At 41.6% G+C, this 12,946-nt stretch overlaps 1 protein-coding gene and 1 long non-coding RNA gene across 17 annotated transcripts in view; one reads left to right on the forward strand and one right to left on the reverse strand.

Annotated features, from left to right (window-relative positions):
• Positions 1–783: 783 nt before the first annotated feature.
• Positions 784–5,281, reverse strand: LOC111827684. Its single transcript, XR_002831351.1, has 3 exons — positions 4,750–5,281; positions 2,191–2,298; positions 784–2,089 (listed from the first exon to the last, which is right to left on the reverse strand). It is a non-coding gene; the product is annotated as an uncharacterized LOC111827684 (long non-coding RNA).
• Positions 3,208–12,946, forward strand: part of CSNK1A1 (casein kinase 1 alpha 1) — a 42,027-nt gene continuing 32,288 nt past the window's right edge. For 7 of the 16 annotated variants that reach the window (XM_023761206.1, XM_014463201.2, XM_023761203.1 and 4 more), the window contains exon 1: positions 3,209–3,921. In XM_023761206.1, coding sequence (XP_023616974.1) covers positions 3,797–3,921 — 125 coding nt within the window. In that variant the 5' untranslated portion in view covers positions 3,209–3,796. Of the gene's footprint in view, positions 3,922–4,546; positions 4,654–12,946 lie in introns of all 16 variants that reach the window. The other 9 variants (XM_014463207.2, XM_014463209.2, XM_014463199.2 and 6 more) reach the window with 7 other exon arrangements.

Raw genomic sequence — 12,946 nt, forward strand, 5'->3', positions numbered from 1 at the left:
TATGTGTTTTAACCAGGACCACCTCCCAGAGAAAGGTTGTTTCCCCAGGTTAGGGGTTAACAGGACTAAGGAAGAGAATAAATCAGTAAATCCCCCTAGTGTTACAGAAATACCATGTACTACTTATGAAGAACTTGGACTAAGACTGTTGGCAATAAATTTGGGACTTGATGGGCCCACATCCCCAGGGGTCTGCTCACCAGGGAAAGCACCAAAGCCTATACCCCTGGAGTCCCACTGACACAGGGCAGTCCCAGGTAAGGCAAGCAGTGAGGCTGGGAGGACATAACCTTTACTGGGTAGGATAAACTCCTTCAGTCACTTCCTTGTAGCCTATCAGTAGAGCAGTGACCTTGGAATAGCCCTTGTAATGGAACACAGAGATTAACCTAGACAAGATTAAAATCAACAGAACTAGATAGAGACAGGATTTTTGGCTAAGGTCAGTTAAGAAACAAGGAATTGTAGAACGTGACCCAAAACATACCATGATGTAATTATAGAGGCATGCTTATGGGATCAAATAGTATAAATATAGATGTAATAGGACAATAAAGAGAGAACCTGGCTATGATGACCAACTGAACGCTGTCTCCATGTCATTCCTTCTTCGCCGACTCCATCCACACCTTTGGGAAACCCTGGACCTGCTGGGGCTGGACCCCAGCAGATAGAGAGTTAGAAACATCGATGAGAGAGAAACATCGATCAGCTGCCTCCTGCACACCCCCTACTGGGGATGTGCCCTCAACCAAGATACATGCCCTTGACCGGACTCAAACCTGGGACCCTTCAGTCCGAAGGCTGACGCTCCATCCACTGAGCCAAACCAGTTAGGGCTCTAAGAGATTTTTGTTTTCTTTTTTCTGATTTACTTAAAATTTTCAAGTGAATATTTGTCACTTTTATAAGGAAAAGAATAGTGAATATTATATAAATATATATGGTTATTAAAAGATCATTGAGTCACATTCACATGGAATTTATTAATCTTTAGAGTCTTGAAGCCTTATGGGTCAAAAGCATAAGTTCAAATAAAATTGACTGAAATAAATTTATGGTTAATGACAACATAAAAAGTAAGAAATGTTCATGGAATATCTCAAATGTGTTTGAAGTTGCTGTCATAAATACAGCAGTCCACTTTCACAAAACCTTCTGAATCACAGCAGAGGGGGGAAGGAACTGAAACAAGAAAGGGACACAGAAATTGCTGTCATAGTCAATGACTGGAAAACAGGCTGAATGGATTATCACTCTGACCCAGAAGGACATTTCTGATGTTCTCATGTTTTCTATCACTCCACTAACTTATCTGATAAGCGATCATACACGAGGCTGTGTAACAGTTAACACCTGAAACAGTGACATATTCTAAGGCATTCCATTTTACTACTTATTTGCAACAAACAACTCTAGAAATTGGCAGGCTGCCCTTGTGTTTCATTTTCCTTCTTACAACATCTATACTTCTTGTGCTTGTCCTTATCATTTTACTCAAAACATACTCTGGTTACAGTGACCTTTTCTAAGGTAAACACTAGGGCTTAAAAATTTTTTTTCAATTCATCTTGACCTCTCTATGAACATAGAAGTATTCACTGTGGCATGACTGTCCCAATTTGCATTCTACCCTTTCCTTTTTATCTTTCTTCCTGTTAGAGGTTGGGGGTTCTAGTCCTTTCTTTGCCTCTAATAGCATCTGTATGATCTTGGGCAAGCCACTTTTGTCCAAGTAGGGCATAATTGATATGTGGAAATTCTAAAGCATTTAAAAATATGATTATTGAACTAGATGTGATATGTCCCTCGAAGTCTAACATTTTATCCTATACCTTTTAATTGCAGATGGTATTACAGATGTCCCCATTTCCCACGCCCTCCCCCCTTCACCCAGCCCATCCTAGGCCTTCACTTTTGATTATATTTTCAGTGAATTCATCTGATCCGGGAATTAGAAATTGCATTTTGGCACATTTTAGAAGACTCCTTCCATTACACCAAAGCTGCTGCTGATTCAATAAGCACAGAATGTCTTGTACCTTTAAAATAACAGCACCTCCAACAGGTAATTCTTCAATTGCTGAGGCTGAAAGTAAATGATACATGATTTTAAGGGAAAGGCTGAGTCATAGCTGACACCTAAAAACTTCACTTCCTTAAAAAACAAACAAACAAACAAAAACCAACCTTTGTCCTTCTTAAGTCTGACAAACTTAAATCTTAAGATGGAGTAAAATGAAATAACATTTGAAAAGGCTATGGCCACTCATATCATTTTGCTGGGTATTGTCAGTGCTGGAAACAAATGAGGAGACATCAAATATATACACAAAATCATAGAATCTCAGTGGAAGGCCTTCTAAAAGTCACTTAAACGAATGGGTTCCAGAGTGTGGGATTTCAAAAGCTTATAAAAGTTTAAAAAAAAAAAAGAGGGCAGATAAAATGTCAACTTTAATTTTGTCAAATAAGGATATTAGCAAAACAACAAAACTGCTACCTACCATTGGAACCATTTTATAAAATCGCAGCATAAAGTACAATTTTATTTTTTAAAATTTATAAATGTATTTTTATTGACTTCAGAGAGGAAGGGAAAGGGAGAGACAGAAACATCCATGGTGAGAGAGAATCATGGATGGGCTGCCTCCTGCATGTCCCTCCTGGGGATGGAGCCCACAACCCGGACATGTGCCCTCCCCAGGAATCCAACCCTGACCTCCTGGTTCCAAGGTCCACGCTCAATCACTGAGCAACACTGGCTTGGCTACTTATTTATTTTTAAATATATTTTTATTGATTTTTGGAGAGCCCTGAACAAACCCAGCCAGTCCTGGGCTGCTTTCCTCTGCCTCTCCACCAGAGGCGACAGCTCCTTTCAAAACAAATGGAGCTGGACTAGGCCAGTCGGGGGCGGAGGGAGCGGCGGAAAGATCAAAGGTTTAAAACCCGCCTCAGAAAGCAAAGGTCGATGCCCAACTCCAAGACCTGAAGCTTCCATCTTACAAGAACAATGAAGGTGACTCCTCTCTAACTGCTCCGGAGGCCTGGCGCCGCCAGGCCTTTCCGGGACCGGGCGTTGCCGAGGTGACTAACAAACAGGTAGCAAGACTGGAACAGCCGACGACCGGAAGTGAGAATGAGCCGGGGGCGGGAGTGAGGAGATTGCCACCGCGCGCCTGCGCAGTCAGCCGGGCTGCAGTACGCATGAGCAGTTGGGCGGTGACGGGGTGACGCTTGGAGCGTGAGCCGCGACTTTCACGGGTCCGGTTCCGCCCTCTTCTCACTGCCGACCCTCCGGGGCTTGTGCTGAGAAGTCTTTCCCAGAGTGCTCTGCGCCGTGAAGAAGCGGCTCCCGGGGACTGGGGGCATTTTGCGTTGGCTGGAGCCGGAGTAACAAGATGGCGGCGTCGGCGGAGTGACAGGGGTCCCTCCGGGCGGGAGCCGGCGGCAGTGGTGGCAGCGGTATCACCGCCCTAACTCACCGCGCCCCTTTTCCAGCCCGCGACGTCGCCGCGAAAGCGAGGCAGTGGCGGCCGCCCGGACCCAAGTGGCCCAGCCGGGGAGCCGCGAGAACCCCGCACAAACTGCAGCCGAGCAAAAAGAAACCTGACTGGAGGGCCGTGATCGGGGTCCCCTCGACGGATTCGCGGCCCTGTGACGCCAGAAGCCGGCGTGCTCGGTTCCCTGCCGCCCTCCTCCGCAGCTTTGCTCAGGGGACCAGCCCAGCGGCCCGCGTCCTCCTCTCCGAGGTGTCGGGGCTGGGCCCCAGCCTCCGCCTTCGTCTCCCACGATGGCGAGCAGCAGCGGCTCCAAGGCCGAGTTCATTGTCGGAGGGAAATACAAACTGGTACGGAAGATCGGGGTCTGGCTCCTTCGGGGACATTTATCTGGCGATCAACATCACCAATGGGCGAGGTAATCCCCTGGGGGTGGGGTTCGCGACGACGCCTGCGCCTGCCCCCCCCCCCCCCCAAAATGTCTGGGACCTTTCTTTCCCCCCCCCCCCCCCAACGCACGCACCGGGGTCAGGAGGGAGCCCGCTCCCCTGGCTTAGGAACCTCTCCCACGCTCTTGCCCTAAAAGGTTAAGACCACGATAGAAAGCTTGGGTGAACTGGGAAGTTTCCCCGTATTGTAATCTATTTTACCGTCGTTTAAGGTGAAAACGGCAAAATCTTTTTCCTGCGATATGTGATATATATATATTATATTAATTATATTATATTATTTTAATTCGACTGGGCTTCTTGTTCTAATCAGGACGGCTTCCGATCGCCCGATTTCTTCATAACCTCTCCTTACGTTTTCTGCATGAATCATTGCCCTGCACTGGAGAGGACGTGCGGATTTCGTCACTGCCCCCTGAAAAGGCCTTTGAGGCCGGAGCCTCCTTTTATGATGACAAAGGGAGCTCTCTCCCCGTGGCCTCCCACTTTCACCTTCTGGTCACGAGTTGGAGCCTTGCTAATGTCTCCCTCCCTTCCCGAGCGGCATGGAGCCCGCAGGGATGTTGATGCCATTATCCCCTCTCCCCCCCGCAGGAAGTGGCCGTGAAGCTAGAGTCCCAGAAGGCCCGGCACCCGCAGTTGCTGTACGAGAGCAAACTCTATAAGATTCTTCAGGGTGGGGTTGGCATCCCCCACATACGGTAAGAAGAACCCCGAGCGCTCGGGTCGGGAGTGGGGCCGGGGCCGAGGCAGGTAGCAGGACCAGCTGCAGCCGGTCCTTGGGACTTGAGTGGTACCTGGTTGCCTTTAGCCAGTGGTTTCCTTTGAACCGTTCGTCGCCACAAGCACCGAGTACATTTCAGTTTGTCAACTTAATGTCGCTTTTCCGTGGCTTGCACTCGGCTCCGTCTGGCGTGCGTCGTCCTTCCCGAGGCGCTGCGGTTCGTGGGCCTGCGGGTCAGCCCTGATCCCTGCGCGGCGGGGTCGGAGGCGGCTTCCTCCGCCGGCACCTCTGATGCGCTGGGTTTGCCCCGGGAGGTGGATGTGGAGGTGCCGAGGGCACCGGCTCCGCCAGCGCGGGCTGCTGTTGGAGCTGGCTTGGGAAATGGCTGCTCTTTTGTTGTGTTTTTGTTCCAACATGTCTTCCTCCTCCGCTTAGAAAATGGCGGAGCGACGTGACTCAACCGCATTTTCCTGCCCTTTTCTCTGCGTGGGTTCGCAAGGGAAGGTGCCTCGATTCCTCCGTTAGCGGTCCTGAGTGGATTAAACCTTTGAAAAGCCAAGAAGAAAGCTGCGGGTGGTAGTGGGGTTCAAGGAAGGAGATGGCATAATGACAGTCTGTGATCTCTGCAGCAGATGCGACGTGAAATTACTAAATTGTACTATGCGAAGTCCTTCTCGAGGTGTTAATTACTCTTTCAAGAATGGCAGTGTTGGCTGCATTTCAGACTGTACTAAATTTCTACGGGTAATGGCAAAGGCAGTTTGAGCGCAGCGCTATGTTGAAATTTACACTCAGATCTCAGTTATATTAAAAGAAAGCTTCATCACGAAACCACAGTTTGATAAGTAACTTTAACCTGTTGAGTTGTCAGTCCCATCAGGGAAAATGTTTAAAAGGTTTTAGAATAGTTTGGTTTTTGAGATTAAAGAGTCTTTTCCTAGAATAGATACTAAAAGGTAGCTTAAAACCCAGCGATTCTCCAGCAATTACTCAAAAATAACAAAAAGATCCAGGATAGTTGAGAATTAAGTGGAATTGGTATGTACTGTGGCTTCCTTTTCCGATTTCTATTCCTCCAATCTTGAATTAAGGGCTAGATTACATACATTCATTCTGATGGGGAAACAACCAAATTAACACTATCCTGAAACAATTTCCAATGTTGATAGACATTTTAAAGGGAGAATTGAATAATGAAATGTTCTGTTGGTTGTTAAGTGATAAAGTAAATTATTTGGAAGAAAATCCCAGGTTTATCTTTTGAGATAAAGGTTAATATGAAATCTAAAATGATCCAGATTTGAGATTTTAATTCCCATCCCTAAAAACAAAAAACACCCTGCTTTGTGGGAAAGTAAATTTGTTACTGTGGAAGAATGAAATTTTTTATTCAAATACCTACATATTTTCCTTCTCAAAGAAAATGTCAATTGCATTAGCCTAAAAATTTTAAACTCTTTTCCCTTTGCATGTAATCTCTCCATCCCTGGCCCCGGTTGATTTGCTTTCATCACTAGTTTTTCCTAGAATTTCATGTAAATGCAATCATATATGAGGTAACATTTGTGTCTGGCTTCTCTCACTTAGCTTAATGCTTTTTAGATTTATCCATATTGGGAGATTTTGTAAATTTCACAAGACAGGTTGAATTTAATATATTTGAAATCATTTTCAGAAGGCATTTTTTTAAAAAAGGCATTAAGCACCTGGCATTTTCAGTGCTAAACCCAAATTAAATACATGCCCTTTTATCCAGTAGCTTTTATTTAATAACGACACTGGTACCTAGCAAGAGTAATGGTTAATATACTGAATAAGCAATGAGTAAAGGAAATTAACTTGTGAACAAACTAATGGGCATCTATTATAAGATGTGTACCGAGTTGTGGCAGTTATAAACTGTCTGTGGGTAGAGCTAGAGAGATTAACCTGGCTTTCAAGTTAAGGCTTTCTGGGAGAGGAGATGGGATTTCAGGATCTGGCTCTAGGAGAGCTTGGTGAACTGGTTGGGGCAGGCATCCAAGAATAGAGTGTGGCTTCTGGGAGTAGTCTCAGGCAGAAATGTAGTAATTGGATGAGGGTGGGGAACGAGTAAATTTGTTTTAGGAATGGTAGGGTCAGTACATAGACACAAAAGTGGTTCATTGGTTTTAAGTATGGAAATTGTTTTTCCACTGAAGCAGTAAGGATTAAGAAAGACTTAGATAAACCTTTCTTCGGGTGGCAGTTTTTTCCCACATTACCTACATATTATATACACTCAATATTTATTTGGTAAATAGTGAATTAAACTAACTTTAGTTTAGCTAGATTGAATAAGGCAATCTATATGTTATCCATTGTTTTAGACGTGTTGACACCCCCTAACCCCCATTTTCTTTAATATACTTTGATAGATCTGAAAAAAAGAGCTGCAGATTACCTGACCTACATAGCAGACCTGCCTAATCAGGTCCCCTTACCTAGTAAGGACCTTATTAAAGTATCTATTGTTACCTAGAGACATAGCATCCACTGTAAAGAGCAAGAGTGAGAGGATGACATTCAGTCTTTTGATATTTTTAAGAAACTGAAATCCTTGGACCTTGTGAATTGGCCTCTGGGAGCTCAATTAAAATTACTGTGTTTCTGTTACAACACTCTCTTTCTTTGTGACACTCTGAATTAATGTGTTCTCCAAAGAAACAATTATGGTATAACCAAGCTCTAGATCTGCCATGTGCAGACTGAGTAATCTGGGGTTAGTCAGTGCCTTAACCTCTTTGGGCCTATCATTTTCTCAGATCTGTGAAATAAAAAGGTTATTACCAACTTAGTAATTTTCTAATTTTGTTAGAGTGGGAGAGTTCTGGACAGAAAGGTTTAAGGTTTCCTACTCTTCTGGGAAAAGTTTTGCATATGAGCTTTTGAGCAGGGATTTGTTTGAACAAGTTTCCCTACTTAAAGTCACTGGCCTAGTTGATCTCAGAAATTTCAACCCTGACATTTTAAGACTTGTTTTCAAATAGAAGCTAGAAACCATTTCATCACAGTTTGATGTCATGTTTTGATCTTACCTTTGAATGTTATTTAGTAACTAGAGACCCGATGCACAAAATTCATGCTGGGGGTGGGGGTGGAGTCCCTCAGCCCGGCCTGCGCCCTCTTGCAGTCCGGGAGCCCTCAGGAGATGTCTGACTGCCCGCTTAGGCCCGCTCCCCGTGCTCGCCAGCCATGAGCCCAGCTCAGGGCTTCTGGCTGAGTGGTGCTCCCCCTGTGGGAGCACACTGACTACGAGGGGGCAGCTCCTGCATTGAGCGTCTGGCCCTGATGGTCAGTGTGCGTCATAGTGATCGGTCATTCCGCTGTTCGGTCGATTTGCATATTAGCCTTTTATTATATAGGATGAGACACCACTAAAGATTCTTAAAAATGACATCTCTGTGAGGGAAACCATAGGTTATTGTTTAGAAGGAAGTATATTAGTAAAATCTACTTTTATAAGGAAATCATGAATAAAGAAGTTGGGAGGGGCATAGGACAATTGTTACCTTGTATTTTTAACTTTTTTTCCCCCTCTGAATGTCAAGTATTCTAGAAGATATTTTTAAAGTACTAATCCTTCCTCTTCAGTGTTAAAAGCAGCTTAAATTTTAATCTTAGCTTTTTAGCACTGAGGATATATCCTGTAATACATTCTAATGCTGTTATCAGAGAACAAAGGTGACATCTGTACTGGGTATGTCTTTATTAGAAAGATCACTGAATGCACGAGAAATGTGATTTGAACTCATAGGGTAAGTGAATCCACAGTATACTAAAGATGCTTATATTGGCTTATAATGGATTCCTAGTTATGGAATGATGTGATGATGCTTAGGTAGCATTTTTGACTGGATGAGACCTAAGAGATACAGCCTAACACCTCATAATACAAATTAGACTGTTGACTTTCAGAGGGGTACTAGAGTCTCCTAACTCTAAATTTTCCTGTGAACCATTTTCACTTTATGCCAAGGTCAAGTCATGCCAGTTCACATGCCCCACACCTTTTCATTTGATGCTGCAGAGCCATACTTTGCCTCCTTCACTTTATGGCGTTGGCCTTATACAGAGAAACTGAAAAGCTCTTCTATAAATATATTGCTTGTATTATTGTTTAACTAGATGCTTATAATTCTTGTTCTCCCTTTTCAATCTGTGGATTGCAGGATGAAAACTTTTTTTGTATTTTAAATTGGAGTAAATATTTGTGAACCCATGTGTAGTATAGTACATGGATTTTGATTTTACTACCTTGGTTTATTTTTAGAGTTAGATCAGTTTGTTTCAAAATATATTTAAGCTGTACCTAAAGTAGCATTTACTGGTAGTAAGGTTTTCTCATCTGTCAATGTTTATAGTAAGAATGTTAATGTCAAGAATGCTATAAAAACAAAACTAGAATTTGAAGCACATGTTATAAATTGAATATTTTACGCTTAGTCTGTTTATATTAAAATTAGTCCTTGAATTTAACAGAACTTTTTCTGAGGTTAAATGAGTACCTTAATAGCTTTCATAATACAATGATTACCTAGTTTAAATGATGCTTTTTGTTACTTTGTTTCCAATACCATCTCAGGTAGTTCTTGAAATGTTGAATGACCAATAATCATACAACATGAACTAATGCATGTCCTAATGGGATTTTTTTTAAATGAGGTGTAATTTACAGAGTGAATGTTCAGATTTTAATGTGCCACTGAGTCGGTTTTAACAAATGCATGCACTGGTGTAGTCCCTACTCAGAGAAAGAATATTTGATTTTTTAAAAAATGCTGCTAATCTTCAATAAAGCTACACTCTGTGACAATATAGGTTCCTTTTTTTATATATATAAGTTGGTCTTTTGGATTACAGGTACATATTATTTTTTCTGAACTTTATGTTATTTATGCAGGGCTGCAGGTTAGTAATATTTATTAACATGAAATATACTATTAGATTTACCTAATAAAATAATCAGGTGGGGTGGTGAATGCTTAGTAGCAGTTGAGCTCTTTGTCTTACTCTTTTGAAGAACTAGAATACTGCTTTTTTTTTTTCTTCTTATCTGTAAGGTATCAGTAGAATGCATTGTTTTAATGGGGACTTCAGAAGTGCTGTTTAAAAAGGTTTAGCATATTCCAATCCTCAATATAAAGGGAAAATGGGAAAAGTTACAATGAGAATTAGGATTCTGTCTGTGATGTCATAGATTTGAACCTGAAATGAAGACTGTAATTTGTAATGTCAGCTTTCATTTATAAAAGGGATTTTGTAAGACCAACTAGGTCTTAAGAGGTTTTTTTAAAAATGCATTATATAAATTGATGGGATGATAAGGATAAAAGATACCTCTTTCATTCTCTGATGTAGTAATAATGTGTTCTTACTTTAATGTATGGTTACCTTTTATTCATCACATTGATAAATGCTATTGAAATAAGTGGGTAGTTGGTTCACTTCATTGTGGCTAAACATTCCTTTTTATGTCTTCATGCAAGAAAAAATATATACTTACCCATTATTCAAGCATTGTCCTGGTCTTATTTAATCATTACAACAATCCTCTAAGTTGGGGTTTCATGTAAATTGTGAGTCAAAGTGGTTCATTTGCTAAAGTCACATAGCTGATATGTTATTTGAATAGATTTTACTGCCTTTCAATTATACCAATGGTTCCCCAATTTTGCTGCATATTGGAGAACTTTAAAAAATACTGACACCTAGCTTCTAGCTAACCTGAACTGCTTGTTTTGATTTAATTGATGTGGGGTATGACTTAGTCATCATAAGTTATAAAAGCTCTGGTGTGCAGCAAAGTTTAGTAACCACTGTACTGTACCATATTTCACAGATTAATAATAGTGCTTTCCTGTTTACACCCACCGACTCCCATTTTTTCTTAGAACTACAAATTGATAAGGATTCTTACTTGCCGCCTCCTATGAATTAGATTAATTCAGGAAACCCTATACTACCAGGAAACGTAGTACTGGAAAGAACACTGTAATCTCATACTATCAAATACTTTGATTTCTGAAAACCAATATGTGAATCATTTTCCTGTTCTCTTAGATGCATTCCTACAGGAAAGCATTCTAGAAATTTCTTGAGGGAAAGAACTGTGTCTTGTTGATGAAAGTATCTTTTATGATTCTTAGAATAGTGCTGGGGAAAGAGAAGGCATGATTCATTTTATCTCTGTGCATTTACTTTTTTAATGGAGCCCTGTAGAAAGTTATGGCTCACATATAGAATTTTAGGAGTACCTGCATTATTAACTCCAGTTCCTACCAGGAATATTCATCATCTCTGTATTATTTACTACTAGAGGCCCAGTGCACGATTGGGGCCGGGGAGGGACCACAGGACGGTTCCAGGGTGTGTCCACCCGTCTGGCCCAGTCCCGATCAGCCGACCCCAGCAGCAAGCTGACCTACCGTCTGAGCGTCTGCCCCCTGGTGGACATTGCGCATCATAGCAACTGGTCGAACGACGGTCGGACACTTAGCATATTAGGCTTTTATTACATTGGATTTCTTAAATATTCAGCTGAACTCACTAACTGGCAGCCAGTTTACAAAATGTAAACTAGCGTGTTTAGGTTTGAATTCAAATCATTAAATGCCAGTCTCCATTAATTTGACAGTAAAGGCTTGCTATTGTGGACATTCATCAGCTTAGGTGTCTATTAGCATCTCAGTGGTGTTGACTTTTTGGAATTTATTTTGGTTCTAGTTCAGCAACATCAGGAAGTTCATTTCCCTATACTGCCAGATAATGGAGGGGGTCAAAAAAATAACTTTTCTCTCACCTTCTAAGTTCTAGCTGAGTTAACATGAGAGATTAACAGGAGAAAATATCCAAAATTTATTGTGGATGTATGTTCAGGGGTGCTATAAAAATATGAGACCCAAAGGAGCATTAGGCTGTTGAGGTTTTTACCAATATATGCCCTTTTGGATAAAGGAGAAGGAAATGGGGGCAGAGGCCTGAGATTTTAAAGCCCACAATTTGCAGGTGGATGAGAAAGAGCAAAGATGGTAAACAAATTCCTGTTGGCCACCCAGAAACAATGGTACACAGAAGAAAGTTCAAACAAGCATTGTTAGGTTTCTCCCACTCTGCCACATTTCATATTATGTTAAGCATATGTTTTCTTCCTTTGAGCAGGAGTTTCTATCTGCATTTCTTTAGGCAGGTAAAGGGGAGAGTGAAAGGTTAATTCGGAGTCTTGTTTTTTAATAACCAGCTTAAATCAGTATTTCCAAAGGTATATTTTGGGGCGGCAAAACTTTGATTCCCCGCACAGACTATTCTGTCCTTTAGGTGGCTTTTATGAAAAGATATGTTGAGTTTAAAGTGACAGGGTAACCCAAGTTTCGCTCATTTATATAGTTAAGTTAGTAGCAGAAAATACAGAACTAAACTTAGGCCAGGGAATTAGGACTGGGGTAGATCTGATTAAGATTAGAATAGAAGAGATAGCAGAGAAAGTAAATTGAGAATGACTGGTGGAATTCAAAGTTTATCAAGGGGAGAGTTGGGATAATGGGCTATTGAAGTCAGAAGAAGCCAGTTTTTAGGAAGAGGTAATATACATCCAAGAAACAGACAGGAAATGAGATTTTTAAAAGGTTTGGGGTTTTGCTATGGAATGAAGCCCAGTATATAATGATGTTTAGTAAATATACATTTACTAAATATATTTAGTTGACTCAATGGTATGTTCTGAGAGCAGTTTGGATGATGATGTCAAGAGTGAACTTAAGAGACAGGGTCTTGAAAATGTAGATGCTGTGAACATGGGTATATTATGGTACTGATTCAGAGCTTATACTTTTTTTTTTTAATATATTTTATTGATTTTTTACAGAGAGGGAGAGAGATAGAGAGTTAGAAACATCGATGAGAGAGAAACATCGATCAGCTGCCTCCGGCACATCTCCTAATGGGGGTGTGCCCGCAACCCAGGTACATGCCCTTGACCGGAATCGAACCTGGGACCCTTCAGTCCGCAGGCGGACGCTCTATCCACTGAGCCAAACCGGTTTCGGCATACTTTTTAATTGTTCACTGAGGACTGACATGAATAACCTAAAGATGAGAAGATAAATGGCATAGGAAAAGAAAGACATTTGCCTATTAAAACTTTAACTTTTAAACTTGTATAATTATTTGGCTTATTTGAATCAAACGTGAATAGGTGCTTGCTTTTGCCTTTAAACTTTCAGTGCAGAGAATATTCTGCATTCCTTTTGTTT

The sequence above is a fragment of the Myotis lucifugus genome, unplaced genomic scaffold (genome assembly GCF_000147115.1).
Source record: "Myotis lucifugus unplaced genomic scaffold, Myoluc2.0 scaffold_202, whole genome shotgun sequence".
In the NCBI taxonomy this organism is placed as follows: Eukaryota; Metazoa; Chordata; class Mammalia; order Chiroptera; family Vespertilionidae; genus Myotis; species Myotis lucifugus.